Here is an 18,993-nt window from a genome sequence, read left to right on the forward strand (position 1 = left end):
TGCGGGCAATGTTCTCTCTGGGTGACAGTCTTGGCAGCTGTTGGAAGAGAAGAGGGACAGGAACAACTTCTTTCTCCCAAGCACCAAGGGGGTCAGCCGAGGTCCAGCTCATAACACTGTCCAACCATCCCCCCATATCTGGTGACAACTTGGCATTTGCCCTCAAGATTGGCACAACTGCTCCGTTAAACTGGTCATGAGCTTGCCAGAACTCAGCAAGAAGGCTTTTGTTTTTAAAATTGGGGTCACACCTAGGTACAGAGGGAAGGGTGCTTGCCTTGCAGTGGCCAACCTGGGTTCAATCTCTGGCATCCCATAAGGTTCCGGAGTTTGCCAGGAGTGATCTTTGAGTACAGTACCACAGTGTGTGGCCTCAAGTATCCCCACCATAAAATAAGGGTCACACCCAGAAGTGCAGGGGCCTTGAATACCAGGGATCCTGTAGGTGAGGCAGGTGCTCTATCACTTGAGCCATGTCAAGTTTAATTGGTTTGCCTTTGGTTTGGGGCCACACCTGGTGATACTCAGATCTAACTCCTGACTCTGTAAACAGGGATCACTTCCGGCAGGGCTCAGGAGAACCCTACATAGTGCTGGGAATCGAATCTGAATCAGCTGCACACAAGTACTTCTCTGCCTGACTATAGCTTTGGCTCTATTAGCAAGGCTATGTAGCCTTAAGAAATGGACAAGGGGCTGGAGAGATAGCATGGAGGTAAGGCGTTTGCCTTGCCTGCAGAAGGTCGATGGTTCGAATCCTGGCATCCCATATGGTCCCCCGAGGCTGCCAGGAGCAATTTCTGAGCGTGGAGCCAGGAGTAACCCCTGAGCACTGTCAGATGTGACCCAAAACCCAAACCCCGCCCCCCAAAAGAAATGGACAATGGAGGGGCTGGAGTGATAGCACAGCTTTAGGGCGTTAGCCTTGCGTGAGGCTGCCCAGGACGAACCTGGGTTCGATCTCTGGTGATCCATATGGTCCCCTGAGCCAGGAGTGATTTCTGAGTGCATAGCTAGGAGTCACCCCTGAGCATCACTGTGCAGCCCCAAAACAAAAACAAACAAACAAAAAGAAATGAACAATGGAGACAGCTCCGTGGTTGAGCCACTAGGAGTGAGTGAATGAAGGATGGAAGGAAAGAAGGAAGGGCGGGGGAAGAAAGGGAAGAAAGAAGGAAGGTAGGGGGAAGTAGGAAGGGAAGAAGGGAGGGTGGCAGGAGAGCAGCTTGCTGGAATCAAGACAGGGCCTGAGACGGGCCCACTGTCCCTGTCACTCTCCTTGCCCTGGCTTGAGACACAAAGTACAGAGGTTTGGAGTGAAGGCCCACTTTCCTAGAGATGTGAGGCAGCTGAGTGGTTCTGTCCTTGGGTGAGAGAAAAAGTAATGAGGGCAAGAGACAGGCAGCAGGTAGCAGGGGTTGAGAAAGGGAGATCCCACAAGGCTCGCCTGCAAGCCATCATGGCATGGGAGGGGCCAACCCTGCTTACTTGCTCAGATGAAGCCAGGCCTGTGATGGCACTTCTAGAGCCCCAACCTTTTCAGACAGTTAGAGCAGCACCCATCCTCCACCAGGGGTGTCCTGGGGATTCTACTAATCTATCAGTATTTTGGAGGGGCAAAGTCTCCCTGCAGGACCAGGAATAAGGGGTTTCCTGTAAAGTTATGAATAGCCCATTGAGCCACTTCTCTGACCTCTTCCAGGAGGTGTGTGTCCAAGGTCCGCTGATCTGGTGGGGCCTGGAGCTGGAGCTGAACAAAACGTGGCCATGTCCTTGGTGGGGAGAGCAAGTATGGCAAAGGGCAGCTACTGGCCATCCAGACAACCAAGGCGACTGGCCAAGTATGTTCTACCAAAGGAAGTGGAAGCCTGTGGCCTCAGGTAGGTCCGGAGGGACAAGGGAAGATGTGAGGGTCAGTCCATTCTTGTCTGCATCATTATAAGGGTAACAAGGGTAAGGCCAGTCCACAGGCAGGAGCACACGTTAGCTTTGGACCCAGGATCCATAGCCTGAAGACAGTGAGTGCTTTGGAATCCACAACCAACATCCTGGGCTCCTGACAGTCAGGGCTGGGACCAACTGTGCCACATCTGGCACTAGCAGGTGCTCGAAAGATCTGAAAGGGCCAAGAAGGAGCCAGAGTGAAAGGACAGCAGAAGGGCACTTGCCTTGCATCTGGCTGACCTGGGTTCGATCCCAAGCACTACACAGAGTCCCCTGAGCCAGGAGTAAAGCCTGAGCACAGAGTCTGGAGCATGCCCTGAGCACTGCCAAGTGCGGCACAAAACCAAACCTAAAATAAAATAGAACAAAACCAAAAAACAAAGAACAAACAAACAAAAAACCCCAAAACTTAAGGATTAATGAAAGGCAAGAAGTGAATCAGGAAAGAAAACATTAGGATTTGTATTCTGGGATAGATAACTGGCCCAAGCCCTTGAGGATGAAAATCACAGCACCATAGGCTGGGGCACAGGCTGTCTGTGCAGGATGCGTCACTGTAAGTAGACACAGAGCAGCACTGAATCAGAAGTGGGCCCTGTTTCCAAGTCCAGGTTTGCAGGTATAACCCCAAACCCAAAACAAATGAAACAAACAAAAAAAAATACACATGATAGGGCTACAGTGATAGCACTATGGGTAGGGCATTTGCTTTGCATGTGACTGACCTGGGTTCAGTCCCCAGTATTCCCTACAGCTCCTGGCACACCACCAGACATAATTCTTGAGTGCAGAGTCTGGAGTCGTAACCCCTAAGCACCATCATGTGTGACCCAAAAAATAAAAACAAAACAATACACATTAAGCCAGAGGCAGCCAATTTCAAAAGGCTGCATGTGGGAGCCCCAAGCCCCATCCTTGGCACCACCATTTGGATCCCCCTAATACTAAGCCAAGAGTAACCCCTGCAAGTACTCCTGGTTATGAACCCAAACCTACCAAACATCAAAAAAACCCTCATATGATATGAGGTGGGGATGGGGTCTCTTGGCCTCTCCACCTTCACTGTCAGCTTATCTTCCCCCTCAGGTTCTGAGCTGAAGGGTGGTCAGGTAATATAGGAAGTTCCAGGGGTCTATCTCAGGGGGAAAGTGAGATTTCTAGGCCGAGGAAGAAAAAAGTAAGAAGGGGTGGCAGCTTTCTCAGACCAGAAGGAGCATGAAGACAGCTGCAGTTTTTGGCACTGCAGACGGGCACCCCAGGAAGTGACTCTGGGGCCCCCAGGGCGGAGGCAAACACACAATGACATCAAGACCTCCCAGGTAAGCCAGGGTGGCTTCCCTATGTCATGCAGGAGAGGGGAATGGGGGTGGGGGGTGGCTCTGCTCTCGAAGCCCCTATTTCCTGACACAAGTTCTGCCAAGGAGCTGTGCCTCTCCAGGTTCCAGGGAGCCCCTCTGTCAGGCCCTACCAGAACCCCAAATAAGCCACCTAACACCATAGGGTAGAGGACAGAGCTAGCTAAGGGGGAAAAGGTCCATTGTGCCCTTCACGCACCCACACCACGGGGAGCATCTATACCAGAAAGGGGGCCCAGGGCACCTCCGACCTCCATACTGCAGGGGAGACAGAAGTGGGGTACAGTGGCACCACACCATGGGCCCCAACCAGCTCCCAATGGTTCCTTTCTTTCTCTCTCTCTTGCCCACCTCTTTGTCCTTATGAGGTACACAGGTAAGCCTGGTCTTAGTGAGTATGCCCCAGGGTTCCGCAGCTAGACTATGGGCCAGAATAGGGTTGGCCAGCATGAAGCTGGCCCCGGTTCCCATGAGACAGCTTCTATTTCCAAATCCCAGTAAAGTGAAACAGGCTTAGGGTTCAGCCTCGTCGTGTCCCCAGGCTGGAGGGTGGAGGGAGATGTCCTTAAAAGCAAACCCAGAGTGCCTGCATCCAGCAGCAAGGATAGTAGCCCTGAGCCTCCAGGAAACCATACTGGGAAAATGATGAAAAAGTCTCAGGGATGGAAGGCTAGGGGTCAGATTGGGAGCCAAGTTTTGTTCTTCTGGTCTGAGTAGGCCGATGTGGCTGTGGTTTCTATAGGTGTGGTGGGCCCAGCCCCGAGGCCCCGCAGAATCCAGATTATTGGTGGGTAGGGATGAATGTGGAGAGAAGTGTGGGGACATGATGGCCTCTGAGCCTTCAGAGGGTGCTGGGGGTGGTGGTGTCTGGATAAGTCCCCAGAGAGAAGAAACCATAGGACCAGCCCCCTCAAGTCTCCCTTCCTGTGTAGCTGCTTTGGAGAGCCATAAGTTAAGAGGCATATTAAATATGGGGGTGAAGCTGGCGTGCGGATATGGGGTGGCCAAGGGCTAGGGTTTTTTCCTGAGATAGTTGGATGGGACCCACCCTTCCCAGGAGGGTGCCCCACTCAGGACCTGGCAGAACCACCAGCCACTGCCATTCTTCTCCCGGGCCTCAAACACCGTGCCCTCCTGGAAGCTGCTGGCATCTTCATCACCCTCAAAGTTGGCCACGGCCACATACACTGAGTCCTTTGGACCATCAGTGCTGGGGACATGTCCTGTGGTTAGTTTTTCCCTGCTATCTCCCACCTTGCCCAGACCCCGAGGCCCAAGCCCCCCTTTGCCTGGGAGGTCCTCAGGAGCCCCCGACGAGCTGGAGAGAAAAGGTTTGGCTTTGGGAGGGACTAGCAGGGCCCGACCTGGGCCTGGGCCTAGGGCAGGAGTTGCTCTGACTTCACTGGCTTCACGCTGTGGCCCTCTGATCTCTGCTGAGGGCCTGGAGGATAATGAGGTTTTCTTGGGGGGTGGCGGACGCCGGGGTGGGACCACAGGTCGCTGCTGAGGTGCCTCTTGGAAAGGGACAGGCACATTCTTGGGCAGGGGGTCTGCGGCCTTAGCTGGCCTGGGAGGGACTCTGCAGGCCCCCTCCCTGGGCCCGAGCCCATCCACTTTGGCCATCCTGTCCTGTGGGCGACAAGGCCCCTCAGCAGAGGCAAGGTTGCGGCTAGGGGCCCCATCCTGGGCCCCTACAGCCTGTGGGCCATTCTCCCCGTCCAGCAGGGATTTGTCCTGGGCCTTGGCTGGCCGGAGCTTGCTCCTGAGATTGCAGATGTCCACGGGATCCTCGCCTTGAAGGGGCTCGGTCCTGGGGCAAGGTGCAGGTTTGGGCCTAACCTGAGGTTTGGACTTTAAGAAGGGATTTGGGGGGGTGGTTTCCGGCTTCTCATCTGGGGTATCAACTTTGCTTTTGGACACAGGACGGAGGTGGGGCTTCTTTACTTCCTTGGCCAACACCTTGTGGCCACACTCCAGTCCCATCTCATTTTTCAACTGGAACATCTTGCCTTTGTCCGCTTTGGAATCGGGCCTCCTGCTGCCTCGGGCTGGGGGTGCATTTTTGGCGGGAATCACTGGCAGAATGACACCAGGGGGCTTGGGTGAGGTGCCCCTCAGCTGCTCTCCCTCTGACTTCATGATGGACTCCTTTCGGGGCGGGAGGCTAGGCTTTTCCTCTAAGTCGGGGTTCGAGATCTCTTCATAGCCAGCACACAAGGACATGTCCACAGACACCTTCCGCGGACACTCTTTCCCACCCTTCCACTCTTTGGCCCACGGCAGCCCGGGGTCCACAGCACCATGGGGGGCATCAGGCAGGGGCCTGGAGGGACCCAAGACTTCACCACCCCTGATGTCAGCAGCAGCCATGTCCCCGAGGCGGAGCTGGGTTACCTCGTGGGGCAGTGGAGCCAGAAAATTGGGCCTGGAGGCGCTGCTGGTCTTCTTGTACTTGTCGATGAAGGTGGCAGGCGCCCACCCTTCCTTGTCTTCCATCTGAATATACCACCAGCCACTCAAGTTCTTCTCAATCACCTGAGGGAGCACAGGGGGGTGGATACTTAGTAGGCATGGTGCCAGGGCAGTACGTGTTGGGTATCTGGATCCAGAGAGGCTGGATCCCATAGCAGCAACACCCATAGCAGACCATTCATGGTGGATCCCCTATAAGGGTTCACCCCTGACAGATCACTCCTAAAAGATGATCCCCTGGCAGATTACACATAAAGGATGATCATTAGTAGATCACTAATGATGGATCAGCCCTAAAGGATCACCCAGGCTAGATCACATCTGGTAGATTACACCCACTGGAGATCATCCCTGGTGATTTTCCTGGGAGTTACAGCTTCTTTCCTGCCTCACTCTGGATTTCCCCCAAAGCAGCCCAAGACAGACTTTAATACAAGCCATGACTTTTTTTGTTTTTTGGTCACAGCCGGCAGCTCTCAGGGGCTCCTCCTGGCTCTACGCTGAGAAATCACTCCTGGCAGGCTCGGGGGACTATATGGGATGCCGGGATTCAAACCATGGTCCTTCTGCATGCAAGGCAAATGCCTTACCTCCAAGCTAACTCTCTGGCCCCACAAGCCATGACTTTTGAGAGTTGAGAGGAAGTAGGGAAAATAAAAACTGATAAGGAGTAGATTTTTCTCTGGGTACTGGGGTTTCACCTGTCAGGACTGCCGAATCAAGCTGTAGCACCCAAGTGGGGACATGGATTTCGTAACCCCTAGTCTCAGTGCCCAAACACATGTCATATGACTGGCCACAGGCACGATTAAAAACAGCCCATGTAAATGCTGGCACCCTGATACCTGACAAAGGCTGATCCCCAAGAGAAACAACAAGAAGAAACAAACCCAACAAGAAACAAACTCCAGCCCAAAGTGGGAAGAAGAGCTGGGCTTCCCAGAAAACATCCTGACTAGCATCACAACTCCCTGGGAAACAAAAATCCAAAGCTGGGGCCTGAGAGATAGCACAGCGGTAGGGTGTTTGCCTTGCACGCAGCTGACCTGGGACGAACCCGAGTTCAGTTCCTGGCATCCCATATGGTCCACCGAGCCTGCCAGGGGTGATTTCTGTGTGCAAAGCCAGGAATAATCTCTGAGCAATGCAAGATATTGGCAAAAAAAAAAAAAAGAAAATCCAAAGCCTGATGAGGGACCAGCCCACACCTATAAGAATAAACTACTGGGCCCGGAGAGATAGCACAGCGGCGTTTACCTTGCAAGCAGCCGATTCAGGACCTAAGGTGGTTGGTTTGAATCCCGGTGTCCCATATGGTCCCCCGTGCCTGCCAGGAGCTATTTCTGAGCAAACAGCCAGGAGTAACCCCTGAGCACCACCGGGTGTGGCCCAAAAACCAAAAAAAAAAAAAAAAAAAAAAAAAGGAATAAACTACTTAGATTACCAGCAGGGGCTGATGTGTGGGGGGGTCCAAGATGGGGCAACTGGGTCAGCCTCAATGAAAAACCAGGATGGAGCGTTCGCAAATGATTCCATTCAGATCACCCATATGATCCCTCAGTTCCTCCCCTGGCTCTCTATCTCCAAAACACAAATTTGAAAAGACACCTGCACATCTATGCTCACTACAGTTGGCTGCTAACAACAACCAAGATCTGGAAATTCCTCAATGCCCCAGCTCAGGCAAGTGGATAAAGAGGTTGTGGTATATGCACACCATGGTAGAGTTGGCCATGTGCAAGGCAAATGCCCTCCTTTCAGTACTATCACTCTGACCCCAGGAACATGTATTATTAAGAGGTATGGAAAAAGTACCCTTAAAATAAAGCCTTGTGGGCCAAAGCAATAATATAGCAGGTATTGCCTATAGGTGGCAGACACAGGTTTGAACCCAGGTTCAATACCCAGAACCATATATGCCCCCCACCCCCCAGTCCACCAGAAGTGGGGCCCCTGAATACAAAATCAGGAGTAAGCCCTGAGCATAGCCAGATGTGGCCCAAAAACACCGGCAGTGTTCAGGGGACCATATGGGATACCGGGAATTGAACTGGGGTCATTCCTGTGTTGACCTCGTGCAAGGCAAATACCCTACTGCTATGTTATCGCTCTGGCCCCTTTCTTTTCTTCTTTCTTCTTTTCCTCCCTCCCTCCCTCCCTCCCTCCCTCCCTCCCTTCCTTCCTTCTTCCTTCCTTCCTTCTTCCTTCCTTGCTTTCTTTTCCTTTCTTTCTTTTTTTTTTTTGCCAAACCTGGTTCTGCTCAGGGGTTACTTCTGGCTTATGCACTCAGAAATCACTCCTTGGGGTTGGAGAGATAGCATAGAGGTAGGGCCTTTGCCCTGCATGCAAAAATATGGTGGTTCGAATCCCAGCGTCCCATATGGTCCCCCGAGCCTGCCAGGAGTGATTTCTGAGCGTAGAACCAGGAGTAACCCCTAACCCTAACCCCCCCCCCCCAAAAAAAAAAGAAGTCACTGCTGGCAGGCTCAGGAGACCATATGGGACACCAGGATTCAAACCAATGTTGGTCCTGGGTCAGCTGCTTGCAAAGCAAACACCTACCACTGTGCTATCTCTCCAGGCCCCAGGAGTGATTTCTGAGTGCATTTTTTTAATAAAAAAGTAAAAAACGGGGGCCGGGCGGTGGCGCTAGAGGTAAGGTGCCTGCCTTGCCTGCGCTAGCCTTGGATGGACCCCGGTTCGATCCCCCGATTTCCCATATGGTCCCCCAAGCCAGGAGCGACTTCTAAGCGCATAGCCAGGAGTAACCCCTGAGCGTCACCGGGTGTGGCCCAAAAAAAAAACAAAAAAAACAAAAACAAACAAAAAAAAAAGTAAAAAACGGGCCCGGAGAGATAGCACAGCGACGTTTGCCTTGTAAGCAGCTGATCCAGGACCAAAGGTGGTTGGTTCAAATCCCGGTGTCCCATATGGTCCCCTGTGCCGGCCAGGAGCTATTTCTGAGCAGACAGCCAGGAGTAACCCCTGAGTGCCGCTGGGTGTGGCCCAAAAACCAAAAACCAAAAAAAAAAAAAAAAAAAGTAAAAAACAATTGGGTGAACCTCAAAGTTTAGTGGACACTTTTCCCCCCATGGAATTATTCAAATTACCATTAGCAGAAGCTATCAGACTTCATGGAGAAGTAAAAGAAACTCAGTGTTTTCTGCAAAGCAAAGCAAGCTGGGTAGAAAGGGCCTTTATAAAAATAATGGCTTAGCTTGAGGAGAAAGGCCAGAAACAATCTGAGAGTATTGTCCTGGGAGACCCCAACATCTGAAGAAAACCCATGGGAAGTTTAGATCCCTATGGTCCTGCAGACTCAGCCCTCAGCTCCCTCCTGTGCAGTCTGTCTCATGCATTCCATCTGACCTATGCATTCCCTGTATTGTCTACTCTCCACAGATTCTGGTACATTCCAAGTGAGGGAGTGGTGGTATTTATCAGCAAATGTCCAGTTAGCCAGCAAGCCCCAACAATGAGTTGTGTTTCTACAAAATACTGGACAGGCACTGTAATAAAGAAGAAGATTTTATCAGAGTGCTTAAACCTGTGTGTGTGTGCGTGGAAGATAGGGGTTGGAAGACCTTTAAAATATAATCATTCTTGGGGCCAGAACAATAGTATAGTGGGTAGGGCATCTGCTTTGCAGGCAGCTAACCCAGGCTAATTCCAGCATCCCATAGGTCCTTTGAGCACTACCAGAAATAATTTCTTTCTTTCTTTTTGTTTTTGTTTTTGGGCAACACCCAGCGATGCTCAGGGGTTACTCCTAGATCTGCGCTCAGAAATTGCTCCTGGCAGGCTCAGGGATTATGGGATGCCGGGAATCGAACCCAGGTCCATCCTGGGTGGGCCCCATGCAAGGCAAATGCCCTACTGCTGTGCTATCTCTCCGGCCCCAAAAGTTGTGCACCTTCATGCCAATATGCTGGAATCTAAAGAAGGGACTCCATAGGATGGTCCTGGACCATATGGGATGCTGAGGATCAAAGTTGGGTCCATCCCTGGTCAGCCACATGCAAGGGGAACAAACACCCCACCTCTGTGCTATTGCTCCTCTACCAGAAATAATTTCTAAGTGTACAGCTAGGAGTAACCCCTGAGCTCTGCTGGGTGTGCCCCAATACAAAACATAGCCAGACTTTTGGGAGATGGAGTCAATGGCAATTCTCACTCTACCGTAACCAGTGCATGAAAACCAATATATGAAGAGAAAAGGAATCTCAGAGGAAGGAGGAAAGAAGCAAGCAAGGGGGAAATGGGGAGAATTGTTGAGTTGAGTAGAAGCTGCAGAGCAGGGCTATGGGCCAGATGGCTACAGAATTCTGTGTGTGTGTGTGTGTGTGTGTGTGGCATGTGTATGTGTTAGTGTACATATGTAAGAGTGTAAGTCTGTTTGTCTGTGTGTGTATGAGTGTGTACCCTGAGGCCTATAGGACTCCAAGATGGTAGAATCCAGAAATTTGGGGTCCATGGTACATTATGGGGACTAACAGGGATGAACACAGCAGAGGCAGCTGGGAGAGTATCCCCTCTCCATGCTCTCAACCTCATGCTTACAGGACAGCTGGAACAGGAAGGCAGTGCTCATATGGGAGAAAGAGAATGGGAGTATATGTCAGAGAAAACACTTTCTTAGTGTTTAGTGTTCCAGGTACAGAAGCCAGCAGAAGCTGATGTGTTCGCTTCCCCAGTGGATAGTCTGGCCATTTGGAGTGCAGTGTCTCCTGGGCAAGACCTAACACCACGAATAGGACAGCAGGACACACCAGTGCTGCGGCAAGTGACTTAATGGTGAGGAAAGAGAAAATGCAAACAACTAACAGCAGGATTTTGAATTCAATCTCCTTAAGAGAGAGACAAGAAGGCATCTGATTCAGAGTAGAATAGATATACACAAAACAAGAACAGGTCAGCACGAAAAATCAAAAGGAGAACTGTGAAAGAAAATAAAATAGGCAAAAGTGAAAGGGCAAACTGACAAAGTAAAATCCTCTAAGACAGAAACATAAATGGCTGTGGATGGAAGCTATAAAAGAAAAATCGAGTGGCACGAAGTAGAGGGCCAGAATCCCTAAATTTGTTACTTGTTTGCAGCCAGATCAACCTGAGGCTTCACGTATAAAAGGCAAGTGCTTCCTAATCAGAATAACACACACCCCCTTACTCTCTTTAGGATGCATTTTGTCTTAATAATCGGTAGTCTCACGGATGTGAGGGGGTGGGGGTGCTCACCTCCACCTTCAGGCCAGCCTGGAAGCTGATGCCATCAGGAATGGTGGTCTGGAACTCAGCGATGGTATAGTACTCCTCCTCCACATGTGGTGGCACTGGCGGCTGGGGCAGGTTCACACCTCGAGGCTGGGCGGAGGAGACACGGTGCTAAGTGGGATCTGAGGGTGGATCTGCTGAGTGTGAGGGAAAGCATTGCCAAAGGGCTGGGGGCCAAGGAGACCACTAGGTTCTTTCTGCTATTTGTTTGTAAGGTGCAGATGATGCTCAGGGGCCATCCTGGCTCTGCGCTTAGGGGATCTTTCCTGGCTGTGCTATGTAGTGCAGGGCTGGGGAAGGAACTGGGGTCATTTGCATGCAAGGCAAGAGGCCTGCTGCTGCTGAATGCCTGAGATTGCCATTCTGGATTCTGTTTTTGTTTGTTTTTGTTTTTGGGTCACACTTGGCGGCACTCAGGGGTTACTCCTGGCTCTGTGCTCAGAAATCGCTCCTGGCAGGCTCAGGGGATCATAGGGGATGCCAGGATTTGAACCACCATCTATCCTGCATGTAAGGCAAACACTCTCCTATTGTGCTATCTCTCGGCTCCCCACTCTGGATTCTAAGGCAGAAGGGAAGATAGCTGAGATGGGCATCTGTGATGTAAGTCACTGTCCTTTATTCACTTATTTTGGTTTTGGATTTTGGGTACATTCGGCAATGCTCAGGGCTCACTCCTGACTGAATTCAGGGTTCATTTCTGACAGGACTTGGGGGGCCATTTGGGGTATTAGGGAATGAATACAAGTCAGTCACATACAAAGCAAGCGTGCACTCTCTCTTTTCCCCCCCTCCCCCCGCCCCTGCCTGTCAACTTTGAACAGGAGTAGGACAGTTCAATCTAGACCCCAAACGCCAGTCAGGTCTCATCCCATTGGTTTTCAAGTCTCCTTCTTTGAGAAGACTGAGATAAAGAACAGAGACGTGGCAGGGGTCCAGCTGTCACCAAGGATCAATTATTCTTTCCCTTCCTTAGACAGTTCTTAGGGTTCAGATAAGATGTATCTTTGTGCTTCTGGTTTGGGGGGGTCACACCTGATGGGGCTTAGGACTTCTTCCTGGCTTTGTTCTCAGAGATCAGGCTCCGGGGATCCTACACAGGTTAGCTGTACGAAAGGCAAGTATCCTGTCCACTGTTCCATCTTTCCAGCCCCAAGTACCACACACATCTTTGGAAAGGGAGAAGTGGGTGAGGGGCCAAGCTCAGGTGAGTGTGGGGGTGGTGGCACAAAATGCTGTACTTACTATGGTCATGTCCCGGCGAGGGGGAGGTCTCTGCCTCATCCTGGGTGATCCTAGATATGAAGAAGATTTCATTTCACTCCCATGTAGAGTTGGGGGTCATCTAAACTGTGTTCCCCTCTTCGCCCTATGCAGTCTTCCTGAGAGGCTCTTGGTGAGGAAGAGAATGACACACACTGTCCACTTGGCCTTGTGGGCCCCAGAGTCCTGAGAAGTTTTCCACAGAGGGTGAGGAGCTTTCCACAGAGGGCCTAAGGCACAGGCTTTGAAGAAACATAGGGGGTATAAATGGGAGGTCTTCACTCCAGAAGTGAGGAGAGGCAGGCCAGCCCAGGACAGGTTGGCATAAAGCAGGCAAATGGTCACTGGGAATACCAACAGGGTATGTGGAAAGCAGGGCACGCTGCCAGTGGCTCACTCCAATGTGGTTCAGTGAGTACAAATTGCAGTATAGGGGTCACTGTGTTGAAATGGAGTCCTGATCAGCAAGGGCTTATTTAAAAAATAAAAAATTTTTTTTTGGTCTAGGGGCCACACTTAGCAGGGCTCAGGGCTCACTCTGGCTCTATACTCAGGGATTCCTCTTGGTGGAGTTTGGAGACAATACAGAATGGGAATGGAACTTGGGTACACCATGTGTTAGGCAATCACCCTTCCTGCTATGCTACCTCTCTGTTCCCTAGGCAACAAGGGTTACAACTGCATGGACTTAATGATACTCAATTTTTTTTTTTTTTTTTGGTTTTTGGGCCACACCCAGCGGTGCTCAGGGGTTACTCCTGGCTGTCTGCTCAGAAATAGCTCCTGGGGGCCGGGCGGTGGCGCTGGAGGTAAGGTGCCTGCCTTGCCTGCGCTAGCCTAGGACGGACCGCGGTTCGATCCCCCGGCGTCCCATATGGTCCCCCAAGAAGCCAGGAGCAACTTCTGAGCGCATAGCCAGGAGTAACCCCTGAGCATCACAGGGTGTGGCCCAAAAACCAAAAAAAAAAAAAAAAAAAAAAAAAAAGAAATAGCTCCTGGCAGGCACAGGGGACCATATGGGACACCGGGATTCGAACCAACCACCTTTGGTCCTGGATCGGCTGCTTGCAAGGCAAACGCCGCTCTGCTATCTCTCCGGGCTCGATACTCAAATTCTTATCTCCAGCAAACAGAGTTGGCCCTGCTGTTCAACTCTGTTGTTGAAAATACTGCTTTTCTCTGCCTTGTGTCTTGGGTTTATATTTCTTTACTTTTGGTTGGGAAACCACAACCAGTAGTACCTGGGGACTAATGCTGACTCTTTACTCAGATGTAGGAATCTCTGGGGTGGAGCTCAGGGAAGCATGTGGTGGGCTCACTCCAAACCTCTTGTATGCACACCACACACCCAGCCCATTCCATACTGTCTCCAGGCCCACACTTTCTCTTCTGTTTTGGTACCAGGACTCAAACCAGGTCCTCCACATGCAAGACCTGTCCTCTACTGCTGAGCTACAACCTCAAATCCTTCTGGTATATTTGGGACGGGATGAGATGGGGTGGATTTGGGTCACACCTGACTATAAACAAGGATTACTCCTGGCTCTGTGCTCAGAAATCATTCTTGAAAATGCCAGGGATCAAACCAGGCCCAGCCACATGCCAAGCAAGCAAGCATCTTCTCTGTTTCCCATCCTCTGTTTTTTTATATACAGGATAAGCAGGACAGTTGGATTGCCTTTTTTTTTTTTTTTTTTCGGCCACTGCCATTTGATGCTCAGGGGTTACTCCTGGCTAAGCGCTCAGAAATCACCCCTGGCTTGGGGGGACCATATGGGACGCCGGGGGATCGAACCGAGGTCTTTCCTTGGCTAGCGCTTGCAAGGCAGACACCTTACCTCTAGCACCACCTCACCGGCCACAGGACTGTTGGATTGCTTTGGAAACAAGCCACAGTATTGGGGGTTGCTCTGAGCACATGGCAGGATGTGGGAGTCACTCACTGTGTTTAGTGTCACCATCAAGTCCCAGGCGCCCTTCCAACCGGCTGTCCCTCTGATTGTTGAGCAGCTCCTTGTCCCGACATGTTGAGTTCTGCTGCCGGGAGACCCCATCCAGCTCAAGGATACCAGAGGTGGGTGAAGAAGAGCCAGGCTTCGGGGCAGGGGGCTCCCCGCTGCTCTTCTTCAGGTAGGAGGCTGGGGCCCAGCCTTCTTTACCCTGGTACCTGGGGAGGAAGCAGGAGGGGCTGGTGAATGCGTCCTCTAGGCCCAGGGAAGCAGCTGAGCTGCAAATACCATTGACATCCCAGCTTGGCCCCAGTGGGTTGGAGCTGGAGGCTGACCCTAGAGCTTCTCTCCTGGCCCCATTTCCAGTAACCAGAGTCTATGTACTAAGGTTTATGTAAGGGAGGAGGGAAAATGGGACTTTCTTTCTTTTTTTGGTTTTGGGCCATAACCAGGCACTCAGGTTACTCCTGGCTCTGTGCTCAGAAGTCACTTCTGGTAATCTTGGGGACCATATGGGATGCTGGGGATCAAACCTAGGTCAACTGCATGAAAGGCAAAAACCCTCCCATTGTGCTATTACTCCAACCCCTGGGACTTTCTTTTCTTTTCTTTTCTTTTCTTTTAGGAATACAACTGGTGATGCTCAGGGATTACTCCTAGCTTTGTACTCAAAAATTACTCCTGGTGGTGCTCAGGACACCAGATAGGATGCTGGGGGTTGAATCTGGGTTTGTTGTGTGCAAGGCAAATGCCCTTCCCATTGCCCTATGGCTCCAGCTTGGGATTCTGAGACTTGAAATAGCTGGGGAGATCCCAGCTTGAAATAACTGGAGAGAGATCTCAACAGAGGTGGACGGGGCTCAGAAAGGGTACTCTGAATGGTGGGTCTCTGTGCTGGTAAGGGTCATCGAGTCACTGCCCAGGTGATGACCCTGCATGTGAGCCCTCACATACCACCCTTAGTCCAGACCTGTCCACCTCTTGCTCCCTGAAATAGCTGGAAGTGCTGAGGGGCCCTGTCCATCTATTGTTCGGGATAGTAGGAGGTTTTACTAATGATGGACTTTTAGGAAAGGATCTGGATAGGGAGAGGAGTCAGAGAGACTAGTATGTGGGGAGAAGCATTTTCTTTGTAATGGCTCAGGCAAAAACCTTACTTGCTAATGTGCCTTGGAGCTGCTAAAGCGCATGGGACGTGAAACCCACCCACTGCAGATAGTACCTGATCTTCCACCAGCCTTCCAGGTTTTTCTGAATGACCTCCACCATGGCCCCTCTCTCCAGGTTGATCTCATCTTGGTCACGTGCTGTGTACGGGTATATGACAGTATACTTCTCCTCTGTGGGGGGAAGGGTTGGACACTGATGATGCCAGGCTTGGGAGCCATGGTAAGTCCTTGGCCTTCACAGGGAAGGGCCACCATAAGAAAGCTCCGGGCAGTGCTTAGGGAGCATCATATAACTATGGGCAAAGGCTAGTGGACAATGGGCATGTCCCGTTCCCTCTGCAGTCCTCCTGGACACACATTTATCCTCCTCAGATCAAAGCAGTTCCTTGACCTGGTGAAATCTCTAGTCTGTATCATTCATTAATTCCTCCACCTCTGGCATTGGGTGGACTGTGGGGCTGAGGACAGGAGCTGACACCCTGGGGTTTCACTAGAACCTCAGGTACTTTCTGTGCTCTGAGGGACACCAAGTGATTCCGAGCCAAATCTAAGGCAAGGGGGAAGACACCTTATACATGGACTCACAGGCAACACCCATCTCTTCTGGAAGGGCACTGCCTGTCTCTGTCCACATGGTTTGATCTAAATGCCACCATGGCTGGCTGGTTCAGGGACAGCGCAGGACCTGAGTAAATCACTCTACCAATCCTGGATTGGTGTTAAAGGGGACCTCCAATGCGCACCCCTGAATGGCTGTTACCCCTGAGAAGTGGGCTAGCAAGGCAGAGCTCATAAGGAGAGGAAATACCCTTTTCCAACCTCTAGCTCTGGGCAGGCTTGATTGAAGCTTGTGCTATCCTAGACTTTGCAGGGAATGAAATCAAGACACTTCCCTTTCTGCTTCAGCAGATTTGAGACAGGGCTTTCATCCTTTTGTAACCCAAAAGTGCTGGTGAAAGGCCTGATCCCTGATGGCAGCATTCCAGAAGTCCCCAGGCAGAACTTCCCACACCCACATGCCAGACAACATGCTGCAGCCCGGAGCTCTGTGTCTGCATGCAACAGGCATGGAAGGAAATACAGTGACATGCAGAGGCAGGGGGCTGGCACCAAGCACAGAACCCGTACAAACTCTCCGAGGTCAGCACCTGGACGCCAGCTGATAGCATACAAGTCCCCCAGAGTCCGGCGGCGGCCCACAGGCCGAGGCAAAGACCAGTATCTCCACGACACTAGTGGGCAGCATGTGAAGGCAAGGGCAGAAGGCAGAGGTGAGAAAAAAGCACTTCTAAGGTCGAGGCCAGGGTTGGGGGGCATATATGATAGGTCCCTGTTAGAAGAACCTATTTCGGGCCCGGAGAGATAGCACAGCGGCGTTTGCCTTGCAAGCAGCCGATCCAGGACCAAAGGTGGTTGGTTCGAATCCCGGTGTCCCATATGGTCCCCCGTGCCTGCCAGGAGCTATTTCTGAGCAGACAGCCAGGAGTAACCCCTGAGCACCGCCGGGTGTGACCCAAAAACCAAAAAAAAAAAAAAAAAGGAACCTATTTCTTTTTTCTTGGGGGGGGGGTCACACCCGGTGCGCTCAGGGGATACTCCTGGCTCTATGCTCAGAAATCGCTCCTCACAGGCACAGGGGACCATATGGGATGCTGGGATTCGAACCACTGTCCTTCTGCAAGAAAGGCAAACACCTTACCTCCATGCTATCTCTCCAGCCCCAGAAGAACCTATTTCTAAGTCAGCGCAAACCCCCAATATCTCAGAAAGAACCAGTGCCTGAGGATTAACCTTGAATTCAGGGATGAGGCAGCCTATGGGGGTAATGGTATCCCAGAAACACTAATCTGGGGGTGAGGGTGGGGCAGGAGCAGGAAATGGGACAAACCATCAGAAAATGGGGTTACTTTCATACCTCCCAGCTATGTGATGCTGCTCCCTGACAGAGGCATCCCTCTGGGGTCTCCAGGGATGGGCACAGGGGTGGGAAGAGGGGGGGAAGAGTTTTCCATGGAGTCCTGGAACTTCAGTAGCTTCCAATCTCACTAGCTCTCACTCAGACACCTGCTGGGCACCCCCAAACACAGGGAAAAGCAGGCGCTGACTATGCTCAATTCTGTGCAAAGCCCCCTCTACTCTCTAGCTGGGTTCACCTTTTGGGGCTTTTTGATTTGTTTTGGGGTCCCACCTGGTGGTGTTCAGGGGCTACTTCTGACTCTGAATTCAGAGATTGCTCCTGGCGTGGCTCAGGAGGACCATATAGGGTTCCAGGGATTGAATCCGGGTTAGCTGTGCAAGGCAAATGCTTTCCTTGCTGTCCTAGACCTTGGCTCTACTTTGACTACATGGAGATGCTGGCTCTGCTGAGAAATCTACACAGATAAAGGCCCTTGGGGTGTTGAGCCTGGGTGGGGCTTGGATATAGGTAATAAATGCTTTCTAACTGTTGGGGTACCTGGTCATGGCTTACATGAAAGAGCCCAAAAATAATAACCAGAGCCTCACAGATGGTATAATGGGTCGGGCAGGGAGAGTTCTGGGATGCAGAAGCCTGTGTGGTGAGTAGATGGGGTCATCTTAAATGTATGGTGTGGGGCGTAACCTAAATGTGTGGTGTGTGGAGGAATATCCTAAATGTGGGGTAAGTGAAAATGGGTCACCAAACCCCAGGCTGTGAAAGAGCAGAAAAAGCAGAGTTTTAATCCAGAGCCCCAGACAATTTGTGAATGGGCCAAAAGCTGCCTTAAATGTCGGTTCCCTGAATAATGTCAAAGAGGCAGTGTCCTAGAGAGGGAAGGGGCAGCTTTGGGGGACCTAAGGGCTGTCAGGAACCTTGTTGTGATCAGCCTTGCCTGGTTGGCTCCAAAAGTCTGTTAGATGGGGAAGGAGAGAGCTCAGGAGGGAGACAGCCTTGCATGTAGTCAAACCCAGGTTAATTTCTGAATACCAGAGTCCTCCTAGCACCGCCAAGAGTGACCTCTGAGCACCAGCCCTCCAGTATGGCCCATGTCCTCCACAACCCTAATCACAGGTCCTTAGAAAGGGCAGAACTGCTCCATCCAAACCTGTCAGCCTGGCTTTAGGCCCACAGTTTCTGGAGCCCCTGGAGTCTTCCCAGGTAGCCCTGAGATGAGACGCTGTGCTGAGGTGCACGGTCTAGAGGGGTGTTCCTTGCACTGGTCCCCCCAACTTTTACCTACCTTCTTCCGGCTGGAGGGAAAACTCATCCTGCACCCCATCCTGTCCCTCCAGGCAGGTGGCGGGCACCCAGCCTTGCTCTTCGGCGGTGCTAACGAACCACCAACCTGGGAAAGTATGAATGGGGAGGTCAGCTGTGTTAGAATTCAACAGGGACGCATTCAGCGATGACACAGCCTACTAGCGAGCATAGGCTCACTGCTCTGCATCCCTGCTCACATGGAACCAGCAGTTGGAGACTCTGGGGCCTCCTGGATACAGAATATAAGCCTTACAGCCCTGTGGTGGTGTCCTGGGTGGCACTGACCATCTGGCCAGGCCTTGTAGTGGACAGTGTTTCTGAGAATTTCATGTCCTAGCAGCATGGCCTCG

The 18,993-nt window shown here is 51.6% G+C and overlaps 1 protein-coding gene across 1 annotated transcript in view; it reads right to left on the minus strand.

Annotated features, from left to right (window-relative positions):
- Positions 1–3,774: 3,774 nt before the first annotated feature.
- The window catches only part of SH3PXD2B (SH3 and PX domains 2B), a 50,001-nt gene continuing 34,782 nt past the window's right edge, over positions 3,775–18,993 (minus strand). Inside the window, exons 9-14 of the mRNA XM_049776114.1 lie at positions 18,624–18,728; positions 15,477–15,594; positions 14,249–14,472; positions 12,288–12,337; positions 11,007–11,132; positions 3,775–5,834 (exon numbers count right to left, since the gene is read on the minus strand). Coding sequence (XP_049632071.1) covers positions 4,311–5,834; positions 11,007–11,132; positions 12,288–12,337; positions 14,249–14,472; positions 15,477–15,594; positions 18,624–18,728 — 2,147 coding nt within the window. The 3' untranslated portion in view covers positions 3,775–4,310. The remainder of the gene's footprint in view (positions 5,835–11,006; positions 11,133–12,287; positions 12,338–14,248; positions 14,473–15,476; positions 15,595–18,623; positions 18,729–18,993) is intronic.

This window comes from Suncus etruscus, chromosome 6, assembly GCF_024139225.1.
Source record: "Suncus etruscus isolate mSunEtr1 chromosome 6, mSunEtr1.pri.cur, whole genome shotgun sequence".
Classification (NCBI taxonomy): domain Eukaryota; kingdom Metazoa; phylum Chordata; class Mammalia; order Eulipotyphla; family Soricidae; genus Suncus; species Suncus etruscus.